Below are 23,273 nucleotides of genomic sequence, written 5' to 3'. Positions count from 1 at the left end.
TTGAGGTCTCCCCGATGCGGGAGCTTGATAGCCCTGACACAGAGGGGCCGACCACCGGCTACAGGGGCCAAGATCGTCCCATCATCGGAAGGCTCGAGGACCCCGACCGTGGGAGAACAAAGAAGGGAAGAGATTGAACTTTTTTTTCGCCTTCCATCACAGTGAGGAATGTGGAGGAGTCACGGTGGTGGATGTTTATGTTAAAATGTATTTTGTGTGTCTTGTTGCTTTTTATTGGAATGACTGTATGGCAAATCAAATTCCACGTATGTTGCAAAATATACTTGGCTAATAAAGTATGATTATGATTATCCCATTACTATGATAGTATAAAAATGGATTTGTCAAATAATTTAAAAATTTCATTAACATGATTGAACAGAAGGTTCCTCTCCATCATGCAATACAAAATCAAATATAAACATAATTTTCTTACTTTTCTTGCTGCAAAGTTAAAATCACGCTTACAAAATGTATCTACATTCTCGGTTGCAAAAAGGTTACATACTTTTTCTGTCATTTCATGGGAGTGATGCAGCGAGTGGTCTCTTTCCAAGAACATCCTCTGTTGCTCGTTGCTGGCCAGACGACAAGTGAGCCAGGCAGACAGGGTGCATCCCGCAATGCCCAGGCATGCCATTGACATGGAAGCGAGGTGAATGGGGTAAGTAAATGTTGTCCTTTTTGCTACTGCTCGCAGAAACTGAAAATTTAATATTCCTCCGATCAATCCACAGATACAACAGGCAGAAAATAATATCATCTGGCAGGAAACAGGAAGGGTTAAAATCAGGCACCACATCAGCAGATTGCAAATAAAATTAGAAGGCAAAATAAATATTCGACTAATTGATATGATACACAAATAATAGTTCATAAATGAGCAATAATAATCCTATTTTAATGAATTACACTTATTTATTCTTGCCAACAAATTTAAAACGGTCCACTGTTTACAGATAAATCCCTTAAAATACATCTTATTTGACATTTAGCAGATGGTTGGAATATTCACGGGGCAGAATTTTTATTCAAGGAATGCTAATGAAAATTAAATATCCACTGGTTATAATTGTAGTCCGTGTTTTGTTGCTAATGTTGTGGCACTTGCTGATGAACTTGAAGACATCAGCCCTCCTTTTTCCATGGAGGTGATGGTGTTGTCGCAGTAAAAGGGAAACTAGGGGTAAACGTATTTCAATCTATGAAAGTGAATTTAGGTTAAAAAAAACATTTGCCTTAATCAGATGGGGCATTGAGTATTAGAGGTGTGGTATCATGTTACAACTGTATAAGATACTGGTGCAGTTCTGGGTGCCACACAATAGGAAGCATGTGACTAAATGACAGAGAGCGCTAAAGATTTACAAGGATGATGCAGAGAATGAGAGGCTTGAGTTATAAGGTGACTGGAGTAAAGGAAGCTGAGGGGTGACTTTTTAAAATCATGAAGGCATAGAAAAGGTGGATGTCAGTCTTTTTTCAAGGGTAGGGGAGTCTAAAATGAGTGGGCATAGGTTTAGCATAAGAGGAGAAAGATTTAAAGGAGACCTAAGTGACATGCTTGTCATACAGCAAGTATATGGAAAAGGCTGCCAGAGAAAATGGCAGAGATAGGTACTGTACATTTACAATGATCAAAAGACATTTGGACAGATTTGTGGATATGAAAGGTTTTGAGCGATATGGGCTGATCAAAGGCAAATGGGAATAGTTCATGTGGGCATCATGGTCAGCAAGGACAAATTGGGCCAAAGGCCCTATTCCCATGTTATTTAACCATATGACTGACTATTTAAAAATCACAGCAATATGCTTCAAATAGATATTCACACAAACTTTGAAAAAAAAACAATTTTCAATGTGAGAGATTGCCTGAAGCAGTGCTCATGTTAGAGAGTGGATTAAGCTCAAATACCAATCATAGTGGGGGAGAAAAATTGTAATATCTTTTTTGCCTTCCATTTACTTCTTAGTGACACAAAAGGCAATGCCTGAATAAGACTTTTGTACCATTATATAATCTACGTTGTATTAAAGTTAGCAAAGATATTTCCCCACAGAATAATTCAATGCATGAAAAGCAGTGAAGAACAACAACACTTGAATTTACTTTGAAAGAAATACAATGGTAATGCTGAACTACTGCCATTGTGGTCTTAATTGGTATAGTACTGGGGCTGGATGTTTTAAAAATAAATCACTCACTATCCGACCAGATTTCTTCTTGGCGCAGACAATTCCACAAATTCCACACATTAAAAACTGTAAAAAAGAAAAAAACATCTTAGATAATAAAAAAATAATGCCAGAAAATAAGAGTTTTGTTTGTACTGTCACCAACAATAAAGCCGAGTTTTGTAATTATATTTTCTAGAATATTATTTTTCATTGCTAAGAACATTAGAAATAGAAGCAGAGGTGGAACATCATACCGCCTTGCCTTTATGATCACAGCTGGATCTTTCAGTTCAACAACACTCTCCTGCAACCCCATATTCCTTGATTCCTTATATATCCAAGGGTGTTTTTAACCTCTCTCTTGAATGTATCGATCAACAGAGCCGGTACAGAATTCCAACGGCTCACTGCCTTCTTTTCATCACTGAATAGGTGATTTATTATGACCTCTTACTGTAACTGTTAGTTGTAGACCCCGAGCCAGGGGAAACATCTGCTCCAGAAAAAATTCCAAGATTAAATGAGATCACAGCTCATTCCTCTATCCGTCTAGCCTGCTTAATCTCACTTTATAGGACTAACCCTCATCCCATCTTAAATCAATCCATGAACCTCTATAACTCTTCCTTTAGAGTGTATATCTTTCCTCGGGTAGGGAAGCCTAATGTGTATGCAAAATTCCAGATACCAGCCAACCAAGGACATTTATCTTTGCACCAAGAAGCTATCCTTGATGCAATTGTGAAATTGTATCATGGGGATTAAATACTTATGGAAGAAGTCACAAGACACTTCATCCTTCTTTAACGCAAGTTTTGTTTCACTAATTTAAGGGCTGTCATACTAAAATAAATTTTACTGCTTCGCAATGAAATATACCTCTAACACAAAAGATAATTCACCCCTTGTCTTCAATTATTGCAGTAAATTTCAAATTGTGATATTTTCTCATAAACACAGTGAAAAATGTTTTTCTGATTAATGACATCTAGACAGTGGAGGCCCAGTTCAGCACGCTGTGATTGACATAACAATTGCAAGCCAAATGTGCTTTTAATGAATAACATATTTAACCAACACATCACTGCTGCTTCTCAATGGTGAGGTGCTTATTATAGGGCACTGCTTCGTGTGGTGTGGAGGTGACAGCTGAACTCTGGAAAGTGCTTTCACAATGAAGCATAAAGCTCTGAGAAGCTGTTTCATCTTGAACTTGACGAGAAATACAGGGTGTAAAAAATTTCCAGGGACTAATTTTCTTTGAGGTACACGATGAAAAACAAAACAATGGATATAATGGTTTGAACTGAAAATACTTAAAAACCCATTGGGTTCCAGTGGAAATTTTATGTGTATGAAGCATAGCTGTGTGTGATTCCAAACAAGTAGTCTGTGATTTTTATTGATAAGAACACCATGAAGAATTTTATATGGCCGATGAGAAGCATTGGTGTTAAATTCCTCTGTAGAGCACCAAAAATGTTGCAGATTATACTTGTGAGCATGCAGGCCCCACCTGAAAAAGATTAACTTCTGTCCAGGCAAAGACACGCACATTGAAAGATATCAAGAAAGCTAAGTGTAAGACTGTTAACATGTTGAGAAATATTCCATTGTCTCAGGCACTGCTCTAGGAGAATTATGTTGATACCTGGCAAGCAGCACCTGAAACAAGTGATTCGGACAGAATGGAAGGAAACAATACACAGGATTTTGTCTCAAGAATATTACATAGTTCCACATGAGAGATGAACAAGGGCATGCAATATGATTTGATCCTCAGAGGTTAAAGAATGATTGTTTTCAAGCCACTAGAGAATAATATGATAAAACATCTCCACTCCTTATAGTACACAAGTTTAGAAATGGAGACCTATAAATCTTGAGAAAGGCACTAATTTAAGGAAGCATCTCATTCTTGTCAAAACTTAGAAAGCAGCTGGACAAACAAAGCTGGGTCAGATCTGTATCATTTGGAAGGGGAACTATATCATAATAATATCTGTTTTTGTTCTCCTAATTGTTGATAATCATTTCCAATTTTGAAAGACAACTTGTCAGATACGGTGTAGATCATGGACAATGGGGTACAAAGCAGATATCTTGATGAGTTCTTGAAAGGTTGAAAGTTTGTACTCTGGACAACATTATCTCACGTTCCAGGAAAATGAAAGCACAAAGAACCCATGGAACCGCTGAGCAAGGTGGTCATTCACAGCCAGACCCCTCATTTGTCCTTAACTGATTTCAAAACAAGGTTTCAATCTGAAACATTGCTTATCCATGTACTCTGGAGCTGCTGCCTGACTTGCTTTGTTACTCCAGCACTTTGTGCCCCACACAAGATTCTAACATCAGCAGTTCCTTGTGTCGCCTGACTTGTGCTTCCTAGCCTTCCACAGTACTTCAACCAAAGAACGGCAAGCAATTATGTGGTGATCCACGCTTATTTCACAACTAGAACTCTATTGTCAGCAATATACATTTTGATACAACCAAAAGTGCACTAATTTGTATCAACCCAAGCATCTCAAAAACTTTGTGCCAGAATAAAGCACACACTGTAAAGGATTTATCCCTGTGTTTGTTTCTTCTTGTTTTCATTCTTAAAGGTTTAATACTACACATGTGCAATAATTGTTGTTTTTAATTATTTCACCTCTTTAGGAATTGTCTTGTGACTAAACTTTAAGCTGCAAAAAGAGTTTGTGAAACAGTCTGCTTGGAAGAAAATCACAGTAGGAAATTCTGCCCAGCTTTTCATAAATAATATACTTTGATCAATTGACAATCGACAATAGGTGCAGGAGTAGTCCATTCGGCCTTCGAGCCAGCACTGCCATTCAATGTGATCATGGCTGATCATCCACAATTAGTACCCCGTTCCTGCCTGCTCCCTATATCCCCTGACACCGCTATCCTTTAGTGCCCTAACTAGCTCTCTCTTGAAAGTATCCAGAGAATCGGCCTCCACCGCCATCTGAGAATCAACAGTTGACATTAACAAATACTTCCAGTATTTTTGCGAGGAATAATGGAGATACTGAAATAGTCAACAATTGCATTGTGGTGGCACAGTGTTCCTGAAAACCTTCTCAGCAGTTAATGATTTATCAACCAGATGCAAAAGATAAATATATACCAACAAAGAATTTTGATTTAAATCAACTGTTGTGTCTTGAAACCTCTTTCACCTAAAATAATCTAAAGGATGTTTAAGGAAGATGAATACCAAAGATTGACCACTATTCAATCACCAAATAAGAACGAAAAACTTCAAAAATATGGGTTTGTGGCAATTCAGGGTTGATGATGAATTCATGTGAAAAAGTATTTGCCAAACGCATGAAACAAATGCATTCTGTCTCTACGTGATAGAATAAAATACAAAGTGCTGGAGGAACTCAGGGGGTCAGGCAGCACCTGTGGAAGGGCTGGATAGGTGAGCCTTCTGATAGAATAATACGAACTTTGCGCACAACATAACACACAATAGAGAAGGTAATGACCACCAAGAGGTCAGCTGGAGTGCTTCAATGGGAGGGTTGGAGGAGACTGGATTGAGCTATGTGGGGACAATCACACCCTAGGCGCTTCTGGTACCGCGGCCAAGGCGAGCAGCGCTCTCATTGTGGTGATCAAGCAGTGCCCGTCAATTGGGTTACAGGAATACGGCAGAAATGCTCGAACCTGCACTTCTTCTATCGTGTCCATCTTCCATGTTTCAAATGTTGACATCGCTGACATCAGCCGTCTCTGAAAAGGACGCAAGCTTCCGGCGACAATCACTGGTCTCTCTGCGAGTGTCACTTTCTCCAGATGTTTCAAACTTACAAAACACAGCGTCGCAAGCCGTCAATCGATGAAAAAAAAAGTCACAGGCTCCAATTTACCCGCACACAGCGGGGTTCAAAGCAAGCACTCAGTCCGAGATATTCCCAGCACAGATTACCATTCCCATGGTGCAGATCGTTAATTAAAATACAACGGAAAGGGTGATAACCAGGACTGGTTGAGGGTGTGTGCCGGTCCCAGCCACATTGTTCCTTTTAAAATGTCACTAACACCCGGCGCACGACCCCAAATTATCCACTTTTCCCATGTGTATAATCGCTTTCACATTGTACAACGTAAAAGTAAAATAATCACATTTAACTAGTAGCTTTAACAATCTACATACCTTCCACAAACTCGGTCAGTGCTCTCTAATGTACCTTTCTGTTTTTTTTTGTTTTAAATGGGTAGTCGTTTAAACAGAGCAAAGCGTCGTCGCCCCTTCACCTGGCCAAACCCCACATCCAACCCGCACAAAATGCAAAAACAAAAATCCTTCACCGACACCAAACACAATGCAAGAAATCCAGGAGGAGAAACAGTTTGCAACGTACACAAACACCGCTCCATACCGGTGAAGAGTCCCCGAGCTGGGGCTGGCGAGCCCGGCTCTTCGCGATGCTGACTGCCCCCAAAACCACGCTGGTGACCCCGATGCCTACTTCCATAGCAGAAAGCACGAAGAGACTGGCGATGATCTGACCCCTGGTGCACATGGTGCTGCCACCAGCATTCTCTCCCGAAATACCAACCGACACGCCTGCCACACAATCGAATATACAAACAAAATAGATATAGATAGAAATATAGATAGAAAATGCTTTTAAAAATTATTTCTTTAGAAAGCTTCCATCGGTTTCAGGCAATCCTGGAAAGATAACACGTACAGCCACATCCAGTAATAACATCCTCTCGTTGCCAGTTGCACGGAGACTTATTACAGTGGAGGCTGTCCAACGTGTCATTTAGCGTGTGTGGGCAAATCACCTTTCTCGATGGAGCAGCGCAGGGCGCTAGGCTATCGCCGTGCAGCCGTCACGGCCGCTGAAAGAGCAACAGCACTCGGGTTCACGGCTGCCTTCCCTTCCCTCAAACACATCCACCGTGGCCAGCTGACAGGCTGGCATTTCTGCACCCGACGTGGGTGATTGGTTGCTTTGACAGATGCAACTGTATGGGTTGCGAGACCAGAACTCCCACATGAACATTAGCAAGCACATTTGCTTGTATCACCTCACATATTGTCGACGCCCAGTCTTTCTGGAATTCTGCGTCACATCCTCCCCTTTCCTTCCCCCACCACACCACTTGAACTTGCGACCCCAAAGTTCTCTCATCGCCAAATGCAGTTGTAATATTTATCAGCCGCTCAAAATACTTAAGGGGCTGTCCCACTTGGGTGACCTAATCCGCCAGTTCTGGCGAGTTTGCCCTCGACACATACTCGCAGCATGATCGACACGAGGTCGTAGGAGGTCTTCGTAACTCTCCTTCATGCTCGAGAGTAGTCCCCGTGTACTCGAGGCCTCAGCTAGGTCGCGGCGTATTTTTCAACATATTGAAAAATGCCCGCGAGTTAAAAAAGGTCGCCATGGAAAAAAACATTTTTTTACTCGTAGGTTTAGTCGTAGTAGGTCAGCATGTTAGTAGTAGGTAATCGTGGGTAGTCAAAGGTAGTCAAAGGTAGTCGAAGGTAGTCATAGATAGTCTTCATCATAGTCGAAGGGAGGTCGAAGGGAGGTCGAAGGAGATCGAAGGAGGTCATCTTCACTCTCCACTATTCGGTGTCCAATTTTCCCGAAGTTAGTCATAGCTAGTCGTAGCTAGTTGAAGCTAGTCTTCAACATAGTCGAAGGAGGTCGAAGGAGGTCTTCTACATTGTCAGAGGTCTTCAACATGACATTTTTTCAAACTCTCCTAAACTCTTCTAAACTCGTCAATTAGGTCGCCCAAGTAGGGCAGCCCCTTAACTAACGAAACTCTCATCCGTGACTTAGATTCTTCCTGACTGGACTAATATGAGTGCCCATCAACAACAAAAAATGTAACTCATTCTAATTGTTCGGCCTCTATCTGCCCGTTCCGTTCAACACGATGCAGTGATCCTAAAGGGGCTGTCCCACTTGGGTGACCTAATCTATGAGTCTGCGAGAGAATGTTTCTACTAGTGAGATAGTCTTGGACCAGAGGTCATAGCCTCAGAATAAAAGGGCGGACCTTTAGAAAAGAGGAGTCAGCGGGTGGTGAATCTGTGGAATACATTGCCACATAAGGCTATGGAGACCAAGTCAATGGATATCTTTAAGGTCGAGATTGACAGATTCTTGATTTGTTCAGGTATCAGGTATTATAGAGCGTTGGCAGGAGAACAGGGTTGAGAGGGAAAGACAGATCAGCCCATGATTGATGCAGGCTCGATGGGCCGAATGGTCTAATTCTCCTAGAATTTATGAACATAAATTCCAGATTTAAAACTTTTAACTGTTCTGACTCTGAAGTGCATCTGATCCAACTTTTTCAGGACCTTTTTCTCCAGTTGCTCAACCATAAAGAACATTTCAGCTCAAAACCACTCAGCATGTAGATAGGTAAAAGGTTGATGTTCACATTTTTATGCAATTGAATTTTAAGATTATATTTGCCTTTTATCATTAAATCGAACCTTCACTTAAAAGCACACAACTATGTCTGATCAACAGTTCTATGATCGTTTGTTGTATATTTGCCTAATTTTATTGTATTGAGGAAGGATTTCTGGAAAAGCTTCCACGTAACAAATTGGGGCATTATTTAAGAAAAAGTCTGGATCCTTACTGCTAACTCTCTGGATTTCAAAATATCAGTTAAATTTGATTATCTTTTGCTTGCATGTGATTACAATGAGGCAAATCTATCTCACCATTCCCAATTGTTAGAGCAACAACCAGCAAACCAACTTGAAAATTCTGTCATCAAAAAGGTAAAATACGTTGGAAAAGTGATGCCCAATTACAGTGTATGTTATAATTGTTACAAATGCAGGCAACCCTTGTGTAAGGGGAAGGTTTTGTTTTCTGGAGAACCATCCATAGTATGGTTTTCTATAACAAGAAACCACATGATCTGTGCATGCATCGAGAAATGTAAATCGAAAGAAAATAAGCATATAAATTCCATAATACAAAAAAATTGATTTGGTATTGATTTGTGAATTTGGTTAGGATACATTTTCTTTAACCGAACTGTTGTATTGCAGTCTCACCTGCACATTTAAGGTGCTCTGAGTGTGTGCTCTGCAGAAAACGTACATTTTTGGCATTTCATTTTAAACATTTTTGCATATTGTTTTTTTTACCGACTGTTTTAGCAATAAGATTATTAATAAATGTATCAGAATGAACTGTCATGTATGAACATTTCCTCAGAAAGCTTGCAGTAAGTTTAGGAACATTTTAATGAGTGCATTTTATAGCAAGTCACAGCAGAATTTATTAAGTGATTCCTGATGGAACGTAATAGAAACTGAAGAATGAAATGTTATAATAACTCATGCATGAATTGTAATAATCTCTTAGTTTATTTGACTGTTTGAACTGCATTTTCTTAGAGTAATGAAAACTTTTAGACTTAAGGGTGAATCCTTGATGATTGCCATACATTATTCATGAAACAAACTAGAGATCAAAATAGATTCACTTTGTTTTTACAATATAATCTTTTTAATAATTTATCTCTCAGTCTGTTCTGGCAAGTATGACGATTATGAAACTTTTGATTTGATTGCCACAGTGTATTTTTGTAATTAAGTTAGAAGAAAGTTCCTTACTAATGACAGTTTATTATAGTATTATGACTCTTATGAATGTGACTTGTTTTCAGTTTGTCTGAACTTCTCAATATGTTTTTGAAACTTTCTTAGACATTTCCTTTGCTTTACCTTTGAAGTAAGCACATTCTTGGCCTTTAGGTACTGTGCATCTTTTCTCATAAAACGATATCTTGGGATTGTGGTGACTTAATTCCATTTCCATTTTGTGTTCAAAGGTGACTGATGAGGTTAATTGCAAACTGCAGACTCTTTTGCAGATGGAGTTGCTGGTGGTTCCAATGCAGACAGGTGGTGTGTGAAGGATGGAACTGCAGATACAGGTTTATGCCAAAGATAGACATAAAATGATGAAGGAACTCAGCGGGCGGCATCTGGGGAGAAAAGGAATAGAGGTGTCAACTTCTCACTCTGATTACACAAGACCTCTATGTGCACCTTATACCCCTTTTTCACGGGGCGACTTGACGCAAGATGTAGCCAGAGTGGAGTGGTCGTGGTCTAGCACGATATCACACGAAATAACGGGGGTAGAGTAAAGAGTTCCCACGGTACTCGGCAATTCTGTCATTTGTGCGAGTGACTTGTCCGTCTCCCGATCTTTCCCGAATGAACATCGTGGACTGTAGTGTAGTTAATCACGTGGCACAAATGATGTTACTTTTTGTTGTCACACACTATATTCGTTTTTTTCACCCGAGCTCTTTAATGAGCTGAAGAATAATCTGTGTTTTTTTAGACAAATGTTGTTTGGTGTGATGCACCTTCTCTCAATATGTGCAAGAAGTCGTCTTTTTATTTTGTCAAATATGAATAAACACTGTATCTCACATTGACCGTGATGATTGTGTTATTTTATGATCTACTGAGAGGTGAAACTTTCAGTCTGAAGAAGGCTCTCGACCCGAAAAGCCACCCGTTCCTTCTCTCCAGAGATGCTGCCTGTCCCGCTGAGTTGCTCCAAGCAACTGGTGTCTATCTTCAAAGGACTGTCCAGGACTGCCTCTCTCTCTCTCTCTCTCTCTCTCTATCTCCCTCCCTCTCTCTCACACAGGCATGAATGGATGAACTCCTCGGGCCAGGCAGCATCTACGGAGCCGAAATGGACCCGCCGTCCCCCTTCTTCAAGCTGCCATCCCCCCCCCCCCCCCCCCCCCCGCCCCCCTCACCCCAACTCCCACCCACACACACAAATGCTGGAGAAACTCAGCGGGTGCAGCGGGGCCGAAACGTTGTTTATTTCGTTCGCTCCATAGATGCTGCTGCACCCGCGGAGTTTCTCCAGCATTCGCGTGTGTGGGTGGGAGTTGGGGGGGGGGAGAGGGGAGGGACATAAGGCAGCCTGAAGAATGGGTCGCCTGTCCATTTCCCTCCGTAAATGCTGCCTGGCCCGCGGAGTTCCTCCATTCATGCATGTGTGAGAGGGAGGGAGGGAGGAGAGAGAGAGAGAGAGAGGCACACACAAGGTGGATGCGAAATCTTACCTGCCTGTTTCAGTGACAGACACCCACCGCCAGTAAATGAAGTCACCCCCATCTGTCTCCCCCTCCTCTCCCTCGACTCCCCCACCTTTCCCCCCCAACTCCAGTCCTGTCCCGACCCCCTGGGAAACTGAAGGTTTCCCGCTGTAATTAAAGAGTTCCCACGGTAGACTGTAAAACTGGGACCCTGGTTCTGGACTCCCCCAACATCGGGAACATTCTTCCTCCATCTAGCCTGTTCAATCCCGTAGATACGATTAGACAGGTATCTAGTTATTTAATTCATTTAATGATTTCTATCGCCCAGCCTCTCATCTTTCAATCGGGTTCGGCCAGGAAGGAACTGCAGATGCTGGATTAAAACGAAGATAGACACAACATGTAGCTCAGCGGGACAAGCAGCATATCAGAAGGGTCTCGACCCGAAATGTCACCCATTCCTTCTCCCCAAAGATGCTGCCTGCCGTCGAACTCATTCTCTTTAAACCGGCATCTGCTGTTCCTTCCGAAACATACACAAGAAATAAGCAACTTTTCGGGCCGAAACGTTGCCTATTTCCTTCGTTCCATAGATGCTGCTGCACCCGCTGAGTTTCTCCAGCATTTGTGTGTGTGGGTGGGAGTTGGGGGGGTAGAGAGATAAGGCAGCCTGAGGAAAGGCTCGCCTGTCAATTTCCCTCCGTAGATGCTGCCTGGCCCGCGGAGTTCCTCCAGTTAGAAACTGCTTTCAGACAAAAAGAGACACACTGACATTAATGAAATGCTTGTTAGCTAGTTTTATTAGATTTGTATGTAAATAGCAAACTGGCTGGATTCACTCTATCCAACTTCCGGGTTCACCGTTCGCAGGAGTTCCCACGGTGACCGCAAGAGTCACTACGGATATCGCACTGGCCACTACGTTCATAAAATGTTGCAATGCTCAACCACAAGTGTACAAGTCACTCTTGGACAAATTCAAACATGTTTGAATTTTCTCCCGAGTACCCAAGTTACACGATTACCTGCCGTTAGCGCCACAGTGGTCCACGAATGCCGTACTGTTACCGCACGAGGTTCCCACGATGTTAAACTCTGGTTACCTCTTGCGTCAAGTCGCCCCGTGAAAAGGGGGTTTAATGCATGGTCCTAATCAAAGATCTTTGGTCCTAATGTTCTCAATACTGTCCTGACCACTCATTCTGCACATTGTGAGGATTGGATTGAAGAGTCTTAGGAATCAGTGGAGCGTAACATATTTGTCACAGCAGCTCCGAATCTGTGTTGGACAGGTTTGAAACTGCCGTGACAAACTTAACAAAGCATGCAGTACATGGCAGTGCTGAAGATAGTCAGGAATTTAGCAATGAATGACAAGTAGTTTTAAATCCTCCAAAATTATTTCTCTCAAATCTGTCCCTATGATGAAATTCTTTCTCTCAAATGTATGTTCATGGTACCAGTTCTGAAATGCTAGATAGGCTTAATTGAACACATAGGTAGCTTTGAGATAAACTGCCTTCTTTCTACGATATAATGGTCAGGATGTTAAATTTGCATCTCAAGTTCCACAAATGTTTTTTTTTATTCACACTGCTTCTTGCTGGACTGTCAGAAAGGATTATGAATGCTTTCCATAAAAGTCGGTTTAATGTTGGTTGTGCTATGTGCAGCATTAGCAATTTCCAGTTCAACATGATGGTCCTGCTAATGCCATGTGAAAAGAAGTCACTTCAAATTCAAAATCCCCTTCGATGTTCCTGGCTTTCTTCCTCAAATCATACTTGGTTGTTCAGTGGTGGATGGCACTTCCTTCTGGAAAGCGTTTATGGAATAAAGCAGATTTCACGCTGATTGTGACACCAATTCAGTAGCTTCAGAAGTTTTGCTTCAAGCTCTTTGAGTTCCAGGATTATAAAAATAGAATATCACCTCTCCTGTTTCACACTTTGCATGAGGTAGTTATGCTGCCTGCTTACTTAGAAATGCTGATTCATTAATCATCACTGCCAACCTTGATGAAGATATTACAGCTTATCAGTAATTTTCTTTACCAGTTTGATTTACCATAATTCACAATAGATTTTACATTGAAATTGTGTATGCACAATGATTATTGGGTTAATGTTATTTATCTGTTGCACCTCGATATAATTCACACACTCAATAAAAAATTGAAACTGTACCGCAATGCTTATATCTGTGCCCCTATATATTTCTTTTCAACCTTCTGTCTACTGTTATTGCTTTCTGTGTTCTGTAATTTATACACCACAAATTATGCTCTGGAAACACACAGTGCGTCTTGATTTTTACCAAAAGCAGTTACTTCTCTTCATCTTTTGCATGAAACACTAGTCTTGGGGGGGGGGGGGGGGGGGGGGGGGGGGGGTAGTGTGTATGTGGTGGGGAAGGGTGTCGGAGGGGGGAGGAGCGACGTGGAAGGGGGGGGAGTGTGGTGTGGGGGAAGGGGTGTGCGGTCGTAGGGTTGTGGGGGGAAGGGTGTGTGTGTGTGGGGTGTGTGTGGGGGGGTGTGAGCGGGGCGGAAGGGGTGTGTGGGGGGCAGGGGAGTCATGTGGGGGGAGAGGGGTGTGTGGGGCGGTTGGGTGTGGAGGGGGGGTGTGAGCGGGCGGAAGGGGTGTGTGGGGGGGAGGGGGGTGCGTGGGGGGGTGTGTGTGTGTGTAGGCGGGTGTGTTGATGGAGGGGACATTGTGGGGGTTGGTTGGGGGGTGGTTGTGGGGGGGTTACGGGGGAGGGTGTGGGCGGGGTGTGTGTGGGTGGCAGGGTGTGTTTGGGGTGTGTGTGTGTGTGTGTGGGCGGGGGGGGTGTGGGCAGGGGGGCTTGTGGGGGAGGGGTGCGCGCGGGCGGAGGTGTTGTGGGGGGGGGGGTGTGTGTGTGGGGGGGAGGGGTGTATGGTGGGCGGGGGGTTATGGGGGCGGGGGGTTGTTGTGGAGGCAGGGGGGATTGTGTGGGGGGAGAGATGTTTGGGGAGGCGGAGTGTGGTTGGGGGTGGGCGTGGGGGTGTGTGGGGAATGTGGGGGGATGTGAGGGGAGGGGGGTTTGTGGGGGTGGGATTGTGGGGGCAGTGGGTGTGGGGGGGTTTGTGGGCAATGGGGTGTGTGGGGGGGGGGGGGTTGTGGGGGGGTATGTGTGGGTGAAGGGGTGGGTGTATGTGGACGGGGCGTGTTCGGGCAGGCGGGCTTGTGGTGGGGAGGAGTGTGTGGGTGGGCGGGGGGGGTTGTGTGGGGGAGAGGGGTGTGTGGGTGGGGGGAGTGAGCTTGGAGAATAGACAGGGAAGAGCCATGGGGGGGAGTGGGCATCATGGGGTAGTGGGGGAGGAGGGGGGGGAGAGAGAGGAGGACCAGAGGGGTAGTGGCCGGAATTGGCGGTGCGATGTGGACACAGCGGGCGCTGATCGTTCTCCTCCGCCGGGTTCAGAGTCTCCACTTTCCGTTTGGCGACATCTCCGACTCCAGGCTGGGCTGGGTCTCCGCCTCTGGGCTGGGTCGGGTCTCCAACGCTGGGCTGCTGCTTCGGGCGGGGTGGCTGCTTTGGGCTGGGCTAGGCTGATTGCGGCGGGGCTGGGCTGGGCTGGGCTGGGCTGCTTCGGGTCCCTCCGAAAGTCCAGTTGGAAACCTCCGCTGGCTTTCCTCAGCTCCAGTAAAGACGTGATGGTGCAGGAAGGGGCGGATCGTCCCGGGGAGTGACAGGGGAAGAGACTAATCCGCATAGCGCTGACTGGCAGGAGAAGAGATCGATCAGCGCACGCGCGGTTTTTACGATTTTTAAACCTCGCTAACTGTTACGACATTCAACCGATGGGACCAAAACTTGGTGTATTCGCAGCACAGGGGAACGGTGAGTGAACTGGTGAAAAATCGTAGCGCTATCGTGAACCGTTTTTAGGCAAATAGAAAGACCGCCAAACCGGGAGATAACAAGATCAGAGTTTCAGTTATGTATAGAAGATAGAATAGAATAGAATAGAATAGAATAGAATAGAATAGAATAGAATAGAATAGAAACATAGAAAAATAGGTGCAGGAGTAGGCCAGCTCCACCATTCAATATGATCATGGCTGATCATCTAAAATCAGTACCCCGTTCCTGCTTATTCCCCATATCCCTTGATTCCTTTAGCCCTAAGAGCTGAAGATCTACCTCTCTCTTAAAAACCTCCAGTGAATTGGTCTCCACTGCCTTCTATGGCAGATAATTCCACAGTTTCACAAATCTCTGCGTGAAGTTTTTCCTCATTATAAATTGATTAAACATCACGGTTCATAATCATTCAACATATCCTCACAAAATGCCAGGGGAAACGTAACTCTGTTTTGCATTTCCACAGATGCTGCCTGACCTATTGGGTATTCCCAGCATTTTCTGTTTTTATGTCTGATTTCCAGCATTTGCAGTTTTCTTTTATTTCCATTAAAAAAAACTGTACTTTCAGCATGTGGGCATGATTAATGTATGTTTCCCATCTTTAATTGCCCATAGGTAGATGATGAAGAACTCCCTTCTTCAACTACTCCATTCCTTCTCTGCCAACGAAGCGAGTTCCAAGATTAAGACTGGCAGTGCTAAAGGAATGGTGATGTCTTCCCAAGTTATGAAGCATGACTAGAAAAGGAAACTCCAAGTGGTTGTGTTCCCATATACTTGTAGGTCTTATCTTCCTTGGTGGTAGAGGTCATGGGGTTGGGAAGTGCCGTTGGAGTAGATCAGGTGAATAGCTGTAATGCATTTTATAAATGCAATCACAATGCATCAGAAGTGATGAGAATGAATGTTTCAAGAGGTGGACGGGATGACAATCAAGGAAGTTTCTTTGTTTTGGAAAATATCAAACATTTTACATGTTGTTGGAGCTGTACTCATCCAGACAAGTGGAGGGCATTCTATAATACTAGTGACTTGCATTTTGTAGATGGGATGTTGGACACACAGCCTCTCAATTGCTTTCATAGCCACCAAATTTATGCAAATGATCCAATGGAGTTTCTGGTGAAAGATGACATGCAAGATTTTGAATGTAAAGGACACAAAGTACTGGAGTAACTCAGCGGGTCAGGCGGATAAGTAAAGTTTTGGGTCGGGTCACCAATCCATATGATGTAGCGATGTTACAATACCTACCTTCAGTGGCGCTGCAGTTCTGCCACTGGCCGTGTGCGCGACTTGGCGCCTTTGAAGGGGGGGGGATTAAAATACCGTTTTCTCCTGCTTGTCGGAGTTGAACTTTCTCAGGCTGTTCAGCTGCTGCAGATAAATCGTTCCGACTTCCGTTTTCAGATGGTTTTTAAAAAAAAATCGCGGGACAATTTAATCCCTGGAGTAAAGTAAAAAGCTACTTCTAACGCCGTCAACGCCTACAACGGGACGGATCTCACGTAGGTGACAAAACATAAGGTAAGTCGTATATTTTACATATAAACTTGCTTCTTAGGATGACTTTAATCCAAATTTCATTGGCGAAAATGTGATTTTGGCCCCAAAAGAACCGGCAGCGTTTTTCCTGCCGATATGGCGTTCAAATTCACAGCAACCGCAACGTTCCACAAAAACCCACTCGCAAGATGATTAAAATGCCCATTCATTTACGGGAATTAAACATTAAATTCCTTCCATTTGGCCTATAAATTCATGACAATGAGATTTAAAAATCATGTTATATCGTGAATTCTTGTGTGAATGTTATTTGGACACAGGCTATTTAAAACTATTAACCTTTTCTTAAGAAATGGATAGATGTTTAGATCTAGTAATTGAATTTTGTAATTAGCTACAATTAGGTAACTAACTAATTATATGCTTTAATTTCAGGTCATCCAGCAAGATTGTTTCATATTTGTTTCAGAATGCTTCAATCGATAATAACTGAAACTTTCATTCAGTTCTCTTAATTTTTAAGAAAGGTATTGGCTTTTGACTGTCCTCGATCACAGCTTTTGAGGTAAGTCAATGGAAAAGCAGTAGGGAACAAGATGCTAATTTCAGAGTATGAAAAAGGCCATAACTTTATTAATACTGAAGATATGAAAGTAAATTAGGTGTCAAATTAAACTTCTTTTTATGCTTTATCTGATGGGATAAATTGAAGACTTGATTTTTAAAATCTCAAAATTTAGTAACATTGCTATATGATGCTACCTGACCCATTAAGTTACTCCAGCACTTTGTGTCCTTTTCTGTAAAGCAGCATCTGCAGATCCTTGTTTTTATTACAAGATTTGATGGTAGCGCTCTTGACAAAATAAGTGCTGCATCTATCTCTCTTAAACGGTCTCTAAATCTGCGATACTCTACCAGGTTTGATGATCCATCCCCTCGGAACATCTCAGATCCAAGAATCTCAGTCAATGCCAACAATGCAGCCTTTAATTGGGCCAAAGACATCTTGTCATACTTCTACTGGTATGATGACAAAGTACTACATTTAGGCTTACAAATTACATCTATCTACACATTAATCTTTAGACTCACATTCACTTCAGATTTTCTTTACTCATTTTATTCTTGTTGCTCAATTTTGTTTGGTAGAACTTCAAGTGTTTATTGAGCTGAGCAATTAAGTTTCCAGTCAGGAGGCAGAGCAGAGCAGCAGCGGGAAGGTTTAAAATAATGCTATTTGATTGTCTGATTAAAAGGAACAGCATTAGGACGTGAAGGTATAGTGGAGCAGCCTCTTTGGAGCGGCCATTTTAAGAGGATTCAGCGAGAAGACAAAATAAGATAAAATCTTGTAGAGGGAGGGGCAGGTATGACAGCTCAATGTTCCAGGGGATAGATGTGATAGAGATGCAGGTAAGAGGGGAAGGAAGGGAGCATTTTTGATCAAGGAGGCCATAAGTACAGTGCTCAGAGAGGATATTCTCAGTTGATTGTCCACTATATGTGCAGACCTTAGAAACAGGAAGGGATAATCAATTTGATGAAGCTGCATTACAGGCCCTGTGATAGTCAGTGTGAATTAGAGAAGCAGATATGGAGGGAGATATGTAGATAGCTATAAAAATAATAGGGTGGTATTACTGGAACATTACAACTTTCCTAATATTAACTGGGTCTCCCATAGCATAAAGGCCTTGGATGGGGTGGAATTTTGATCAATGTGTCTAAGAAAGCTTCCTTAATCAATATACCGGAGAGAGTGTAACACCAGTAGGCCAAGTGACTGTAGTGTCTGTGGGGTAACATTTTGGGATTAGTGGCCATAATTCTACTAGTTTTTAAATGGTTCTATTGAAAGATAGTACAGGCCCACAAGTTAAGTTTCTAAATTGAGACAATGCCAATTCTGGAGGCATTAGGTTGGCATTTGCAGAGGACGGTTGGGAGAATCTGTTTATAGGTAGGGAGATGGCTGGCAAGTGGGAGGTTTTCAAAAGTGAGACAGCAAGAGTACAGATGCAGCATGTTCCTGAGAGGGTGAAGGGCAAGGCTGGCAAGTTTAGGAAACCCGGGTTGACAAGTTAAGTTGAGATGAAAAGGAAAGAGGCATACATCAGATTTAGGCAGTCAGAATCAAGCAAATCCCTTGCTGAGTGAAAAACTGTAGAAGTACACAAGAAGGCAATCACGGCGGCACCAAAAGAAGACATGAAATGAGCTAGTAGACAAGGTAATAAAAGTCCTAAGAGGTTCTACAGGTATACAAAATGTAAAAGCGTGGCTAGGAAAATAATAGATACTTTTAAAAATGAGCATGGGTGCCTTTGTATAGAACCACAAGAGATATTAAATGAATATTTCTTATCCATTTTTACACAGCAGAAGATCATGAAGCTAAGGAATTGAAGCATAGAAGTGGAGATGCCTTAGATCATATACCTTGACCATTGGAGTGCCGCCATGGCCAGTGCTGGGTCCACTGCTATTTTGCCTAATAAATTAATGATTTCAATGACAACACAGTTAACATTGATAGTAAATTTGCAGATGTCACCAAAAGTGAAGAAGGATATCAGATTCAATTTAATTGTCATTGTCAGTGTACAGTACAGAGACCAGGAGAGATCTTCAGAAATATGCATGCCCAGGAATATCTAAGTTTACAACATGACCATGTTTGTGGAAAGGATGTTTTGAGTAATGGAAGAGTCTAGAACCAGAAAGCACAGCCTCAGAATAAAAGGATTTACCTTTGGAAGGGAGGTGATGAGGAATTTCTTTAGCCAGAGCCAGGCGATTCAGTGGAATTCAAGATTCAAGATTCAAGATTCAAGAGAGTTTATTGTCATGTGTCCCAGATAGGACAATGAAATTCTTGCTTTGCTTCAGCACAACAGAATATAGTAGGCATGAATACAGAACAGGTCAGAGTGTCCATATACCATTATATAAATATTTACACACATGAATAAATAAACAGATAAAGTGCAAGTAAACAGATAATGGTCTATTAATGTTTCAGAGTTTTGTTTCAGTTGTGTTTAATAGCCTGATGGCTGTGGGGAAGTAGCTATTCCTGAACCTGGACATTGCAGTCTTCAGGCTCCTGTACCTTCTACCTGAAGGTAGCGAGGAGATGAGTGTGTGGCCAGGATGGTGTGGGTCCATGATGATGCTGCCAGTCTTTTTGAGGCAACGACTGCGATAGATTCCCTCAATGGAAGGGAGGTCAGAGCCGATGATGGACTGTGAAGTGTTTACTACTTTTTGCAGTCTTTTCCGCTCCTGGGCGCTCAAATTGCCGAACCAAGCCATGATGCAACTGGTCAGCATGCTCTCTACTGTGCACCTGTAGAAGTTGGAGAGAGTCCTCCTTGACATACCGACTCTCCATAATCTTCTCAGGAAGTAGAGGTGCTGATGTGCTTTCTTTATAATTGTATCAGTGTTCTCAGACCAGGAGAGATCTTCAGAAATATGCACGCCCAGGAATTTAAAGCTCTTGACCCTCTCCACCATCGACCCGTTGATATAAACGGGACTGTGGGTCCCCATCCTACCCCTTCATAAGTCCCCAATCAGTTCCTTGGTTTTGCCTGTGTTTAGGGACAGGTTATTGTGCTGACACCATTTGGTCAGTCGGTCGATCTTTCTATACTCTGACTTGTTCCCATCTGTGATAGGTCCCACAACAGTGGTGTAATCAGCGAACTTGACGATGGAGTTCGCATGATGACTGGCTACGCAGTCATGAATATAGAGTGTACAGCAGGGGGCTGAGCACGCAGCCTTGATGTGCTCCCGTGCTGATTGTTATCGAGGCTGACACATTTCCACCAATACGAACAGTCCTGTAGGAGGAAGTCGAGGATCCAATTGCAGTGGGATTCATTGCACAAATAGTCGGTGAGTCGTCCTTCTGGTCATTGAGCTTTAAGAGGTTGTCATTGAGTTGGAAAGGATGCAGAGTAGATTCACCTGGATGTTACCTTGACTTGCATGCTTGAGCTACAGGGAGTATGAGGTAGGTTGGGGCTGTTTTTCTTTGGAGCACAGGAGAATGAAGGATGATCTTATTGAGGTGTACAAGATTATGAGGGGCATGGATTAAGTGAACACCCACAGATATTTTACCAATGTAATGAATTCTAAAACTAGATGGCATCAGCTCAAATTGAAAGGGGAAAGATTTAAGAGGAACCTCAGGTGCATTTTATTTCACTCAGTGGGTAATCTGTATCTGAAATGAGCTAACCAAGGAAGCTATAAAAGTGGATAGAACTATGACTATTAAAAAAAAAATTTGGACAGATATATGGAATGGAAGGGTTTAGAGGCTATGGGCCAAATGCACGATTAGCCCAGTACGCCAACCTGGTCAACATGGACAAAGGTTATTTTCTGTGATGAACAGGTCAAAGATTGACTAAATTGACTGCCTGGTTGATCTCCAAGGATGGGTCTGGAGAAGATCTGATGGGAGTTTAGAATGTTATCAGATGTATGGAGGTGAATAGAAATGATGGGAGCTGACTAATCCTGAGGAAATATATAAATTCTTTACCATAAATTGTTCGTTGAAATGATGTTTGTAATTAGTGCAAACTAAATGATATCTCCAAAATCTCACCAATTGCAGTGCACAGCATAACTTTCAGGAGTCCAAGCGAATGTGTTGCTATGGGAACAGGAAACTAAATCAATCACCTCAAATTTTGCTTGGGCAGCTTACACAAATTGGAGGAATAACAACTTATGTTTTACTTGGGCAGCTTACACGCCATCGGTATGAATATTGACTTCTCTAACTTCAAGTAACCCTTGCTTTCCTCTCTCTCCACCCTCCACCCCCCTTCCTAATTCTCCAATCAGTCAGTTCCCCTGTTTATACATTATCTCTGCTTTGTTGTCACCTTCTCTGAGCTAATAATGATGTGTTCTCCATTTTCCTTGAACCACATCTTTTTTGATGTCTTGTTTTCACACCTTACACTTCCTTATCTCTGTGTATCTCTCTCCCCTGGCTCTCAGTCTGAAGAACATCATGACCTGAAATGTCACCCATACCTTTTATCCAGAGATGCTGCCTGTCCCTCTGAGTTACTCCAGAATTTTGTGTCCTTCTTCAAGTACTTTGCTGCTCATTTTAACACAAGGTCAAACCTGGGATTTGATCCGACAGTATTGGTTATCATTAAACTATTATGCTACCACTAATGAACTGTTTGGAGAATCTGTATGATGGGTAGTTTTTCAAAGTCACCAAAACTGATACAGACTCGCTTCTTCTCAGTGGATACTTTCCATTTAGTGCAATCCACCTGCAATGAAGGACATATTTCCTGTAATGCAATTCATTTTTTGTGGATGTGATGAAGAAATAAGAACCATAGGAGGCATTTTTATTCTGGAGGCAATTCAAGAAAAAGTTGCATCCCTAATGCTAGTGCTGTGGAAGACTGAGCTTTAAATAATGTGAAAATGAACCTGGGTTATTCAGCCTTGGCAGATGTTTTTTTTTCATAAAGTATATTATCATAGAGATATGTAAGGTGTAAAGTGGTTCCGAAAGATAGATCCTCAATGCCACTTGAAATAAAACAATTAAAGTAAGGCAATGAAGCCAAAGTTCAAACTAATAAAATATAAGATTTCTGGATAGGCTGAGTAAAAAAAAACCAATGGAATCATTTAGATTTAAATTTACTGTTTTGCAGTGAAGGCCAAACTACTGTCATGCTTACACTGCAGCGAGTATTATAAAGTACCTGTTTTCATGCTCAGTGAGCAGTGTGAAATTTATTATTAAAATAAATATATTTTTGAAAACTGAGAAGTAAACAGCCTGAACTGCCTTGGATGAAGACAAGGAGAGTGATTGTAAAGGAGTCGGAGGAATAGCATGCCCAACTGACTTGACAGTTTCAACTTTAGATGAGTAAAGCAGAATATTAAAATAAGAAAACTTCATATTTGTTATTGATGTTTGTGATTTCCTAATGGCATTTACTGGAACCATTAGGAATAGAGTGTGCCAAACCTGACAAAATTCCATTCACTTAATGTTCCGCCTGTTTCAGGACACAGTTGAGTCACGTACGCCTGTGACCAGTTCTCAGTCAGAGTCTTAACGCTTCAGTTCCCCAACACCCACTCTATGCCTGATTAAATAATTGAAAGATTGAGCATGGAAAAAGGCTCTTTGGCCCGCCAATTCCAGGCTGACCATCGATCACCTGTTCACACTAGCTCTATGTAATCCCACTTTCGCATCCAATCCCTGCACATTTGGGGCAATTCATAGTGCCCAATTAATCTACAAACCAGAGTAACTCAGTGGGACTGGCAGCATCGCTGGAAAACATGGATAGGTGATGTTCGGGTCGGGACTTGTATTCAGACCTATGGAAGAACCTGAAACATCACCTATCCATGTTCTCCAAGGATGCTGCCTAACCAGCTGAGTTACTCCAGCATTTTGTGTCTTACTTTGCTAAACCAGCATCTGCAGTTTCTTGTTTCTACAACCTACAAACCCTCACCTTTTTGGGATGCGGGAGGAAACCGGAGCACCTAGAGGAAACCCATGCAGTTATAGG

The 23,273-nt window shown here is 42.5% G+C and overlaps 1 protein-coding gene across 2 annotated transcripts in view; it reads right to left on the bottom strand.

The window, feature by feature from the left end:
* LOC129712778 (transmembrane protein 196) overlaps nucleotides 1–8,371 on the bottom strand; it is a 29,294-nt gene extending 20,923 nt beyond the window's left edge. For both annotated transcript variants that reach the window (XM_055661518.1, XM_055661512.1), the window contains exons 1-3: nucleotides 6,570–8,371; nucleotides 2,209–2,265; nucleotides 509–763 (exon numbers count right to left, since the gene is read on the bottom strand). In XM_055661518.1, the coding sequence (XP_055517493.1) occupies nucleotides 509–763; nucleotides 2,209–2,265; nucleotides 6,570–6,731 (474 nt within the window). In that variant the 5' untranslated portion in view covers nucleotides 6,732–8,371. The remainder of the gene's footprint in view (nucleotides 1–508; nucleotides 764–2,208; nucleotides 2,266–6,569) is intronic.
* Between the last annotated feature and the right edge of the window lie 14,902 nt (nucleotides 8,372–23,273).

The sequence above is a fragment of the Leucoraja erinacea genome, chromosome 2, assembly GCF_028641065.1.
Source record: "Leucoraja erinacea ecotype New England chromosome 2, Leri_hhj_1, whole genome shotgun sequence".
Taxonomy (NCBI): Eukaryota; Metazoa; Chordata; class Chondrichthyes; order Rajiformes; family Rajidae; genus Leucoraja; species Leucoraja erinaceus.
The sequence above is the reverse complement of the archived record's forward strand: the minus strand, read 5'-3'. Positions and strand labels throughout refer to the sequence as shown.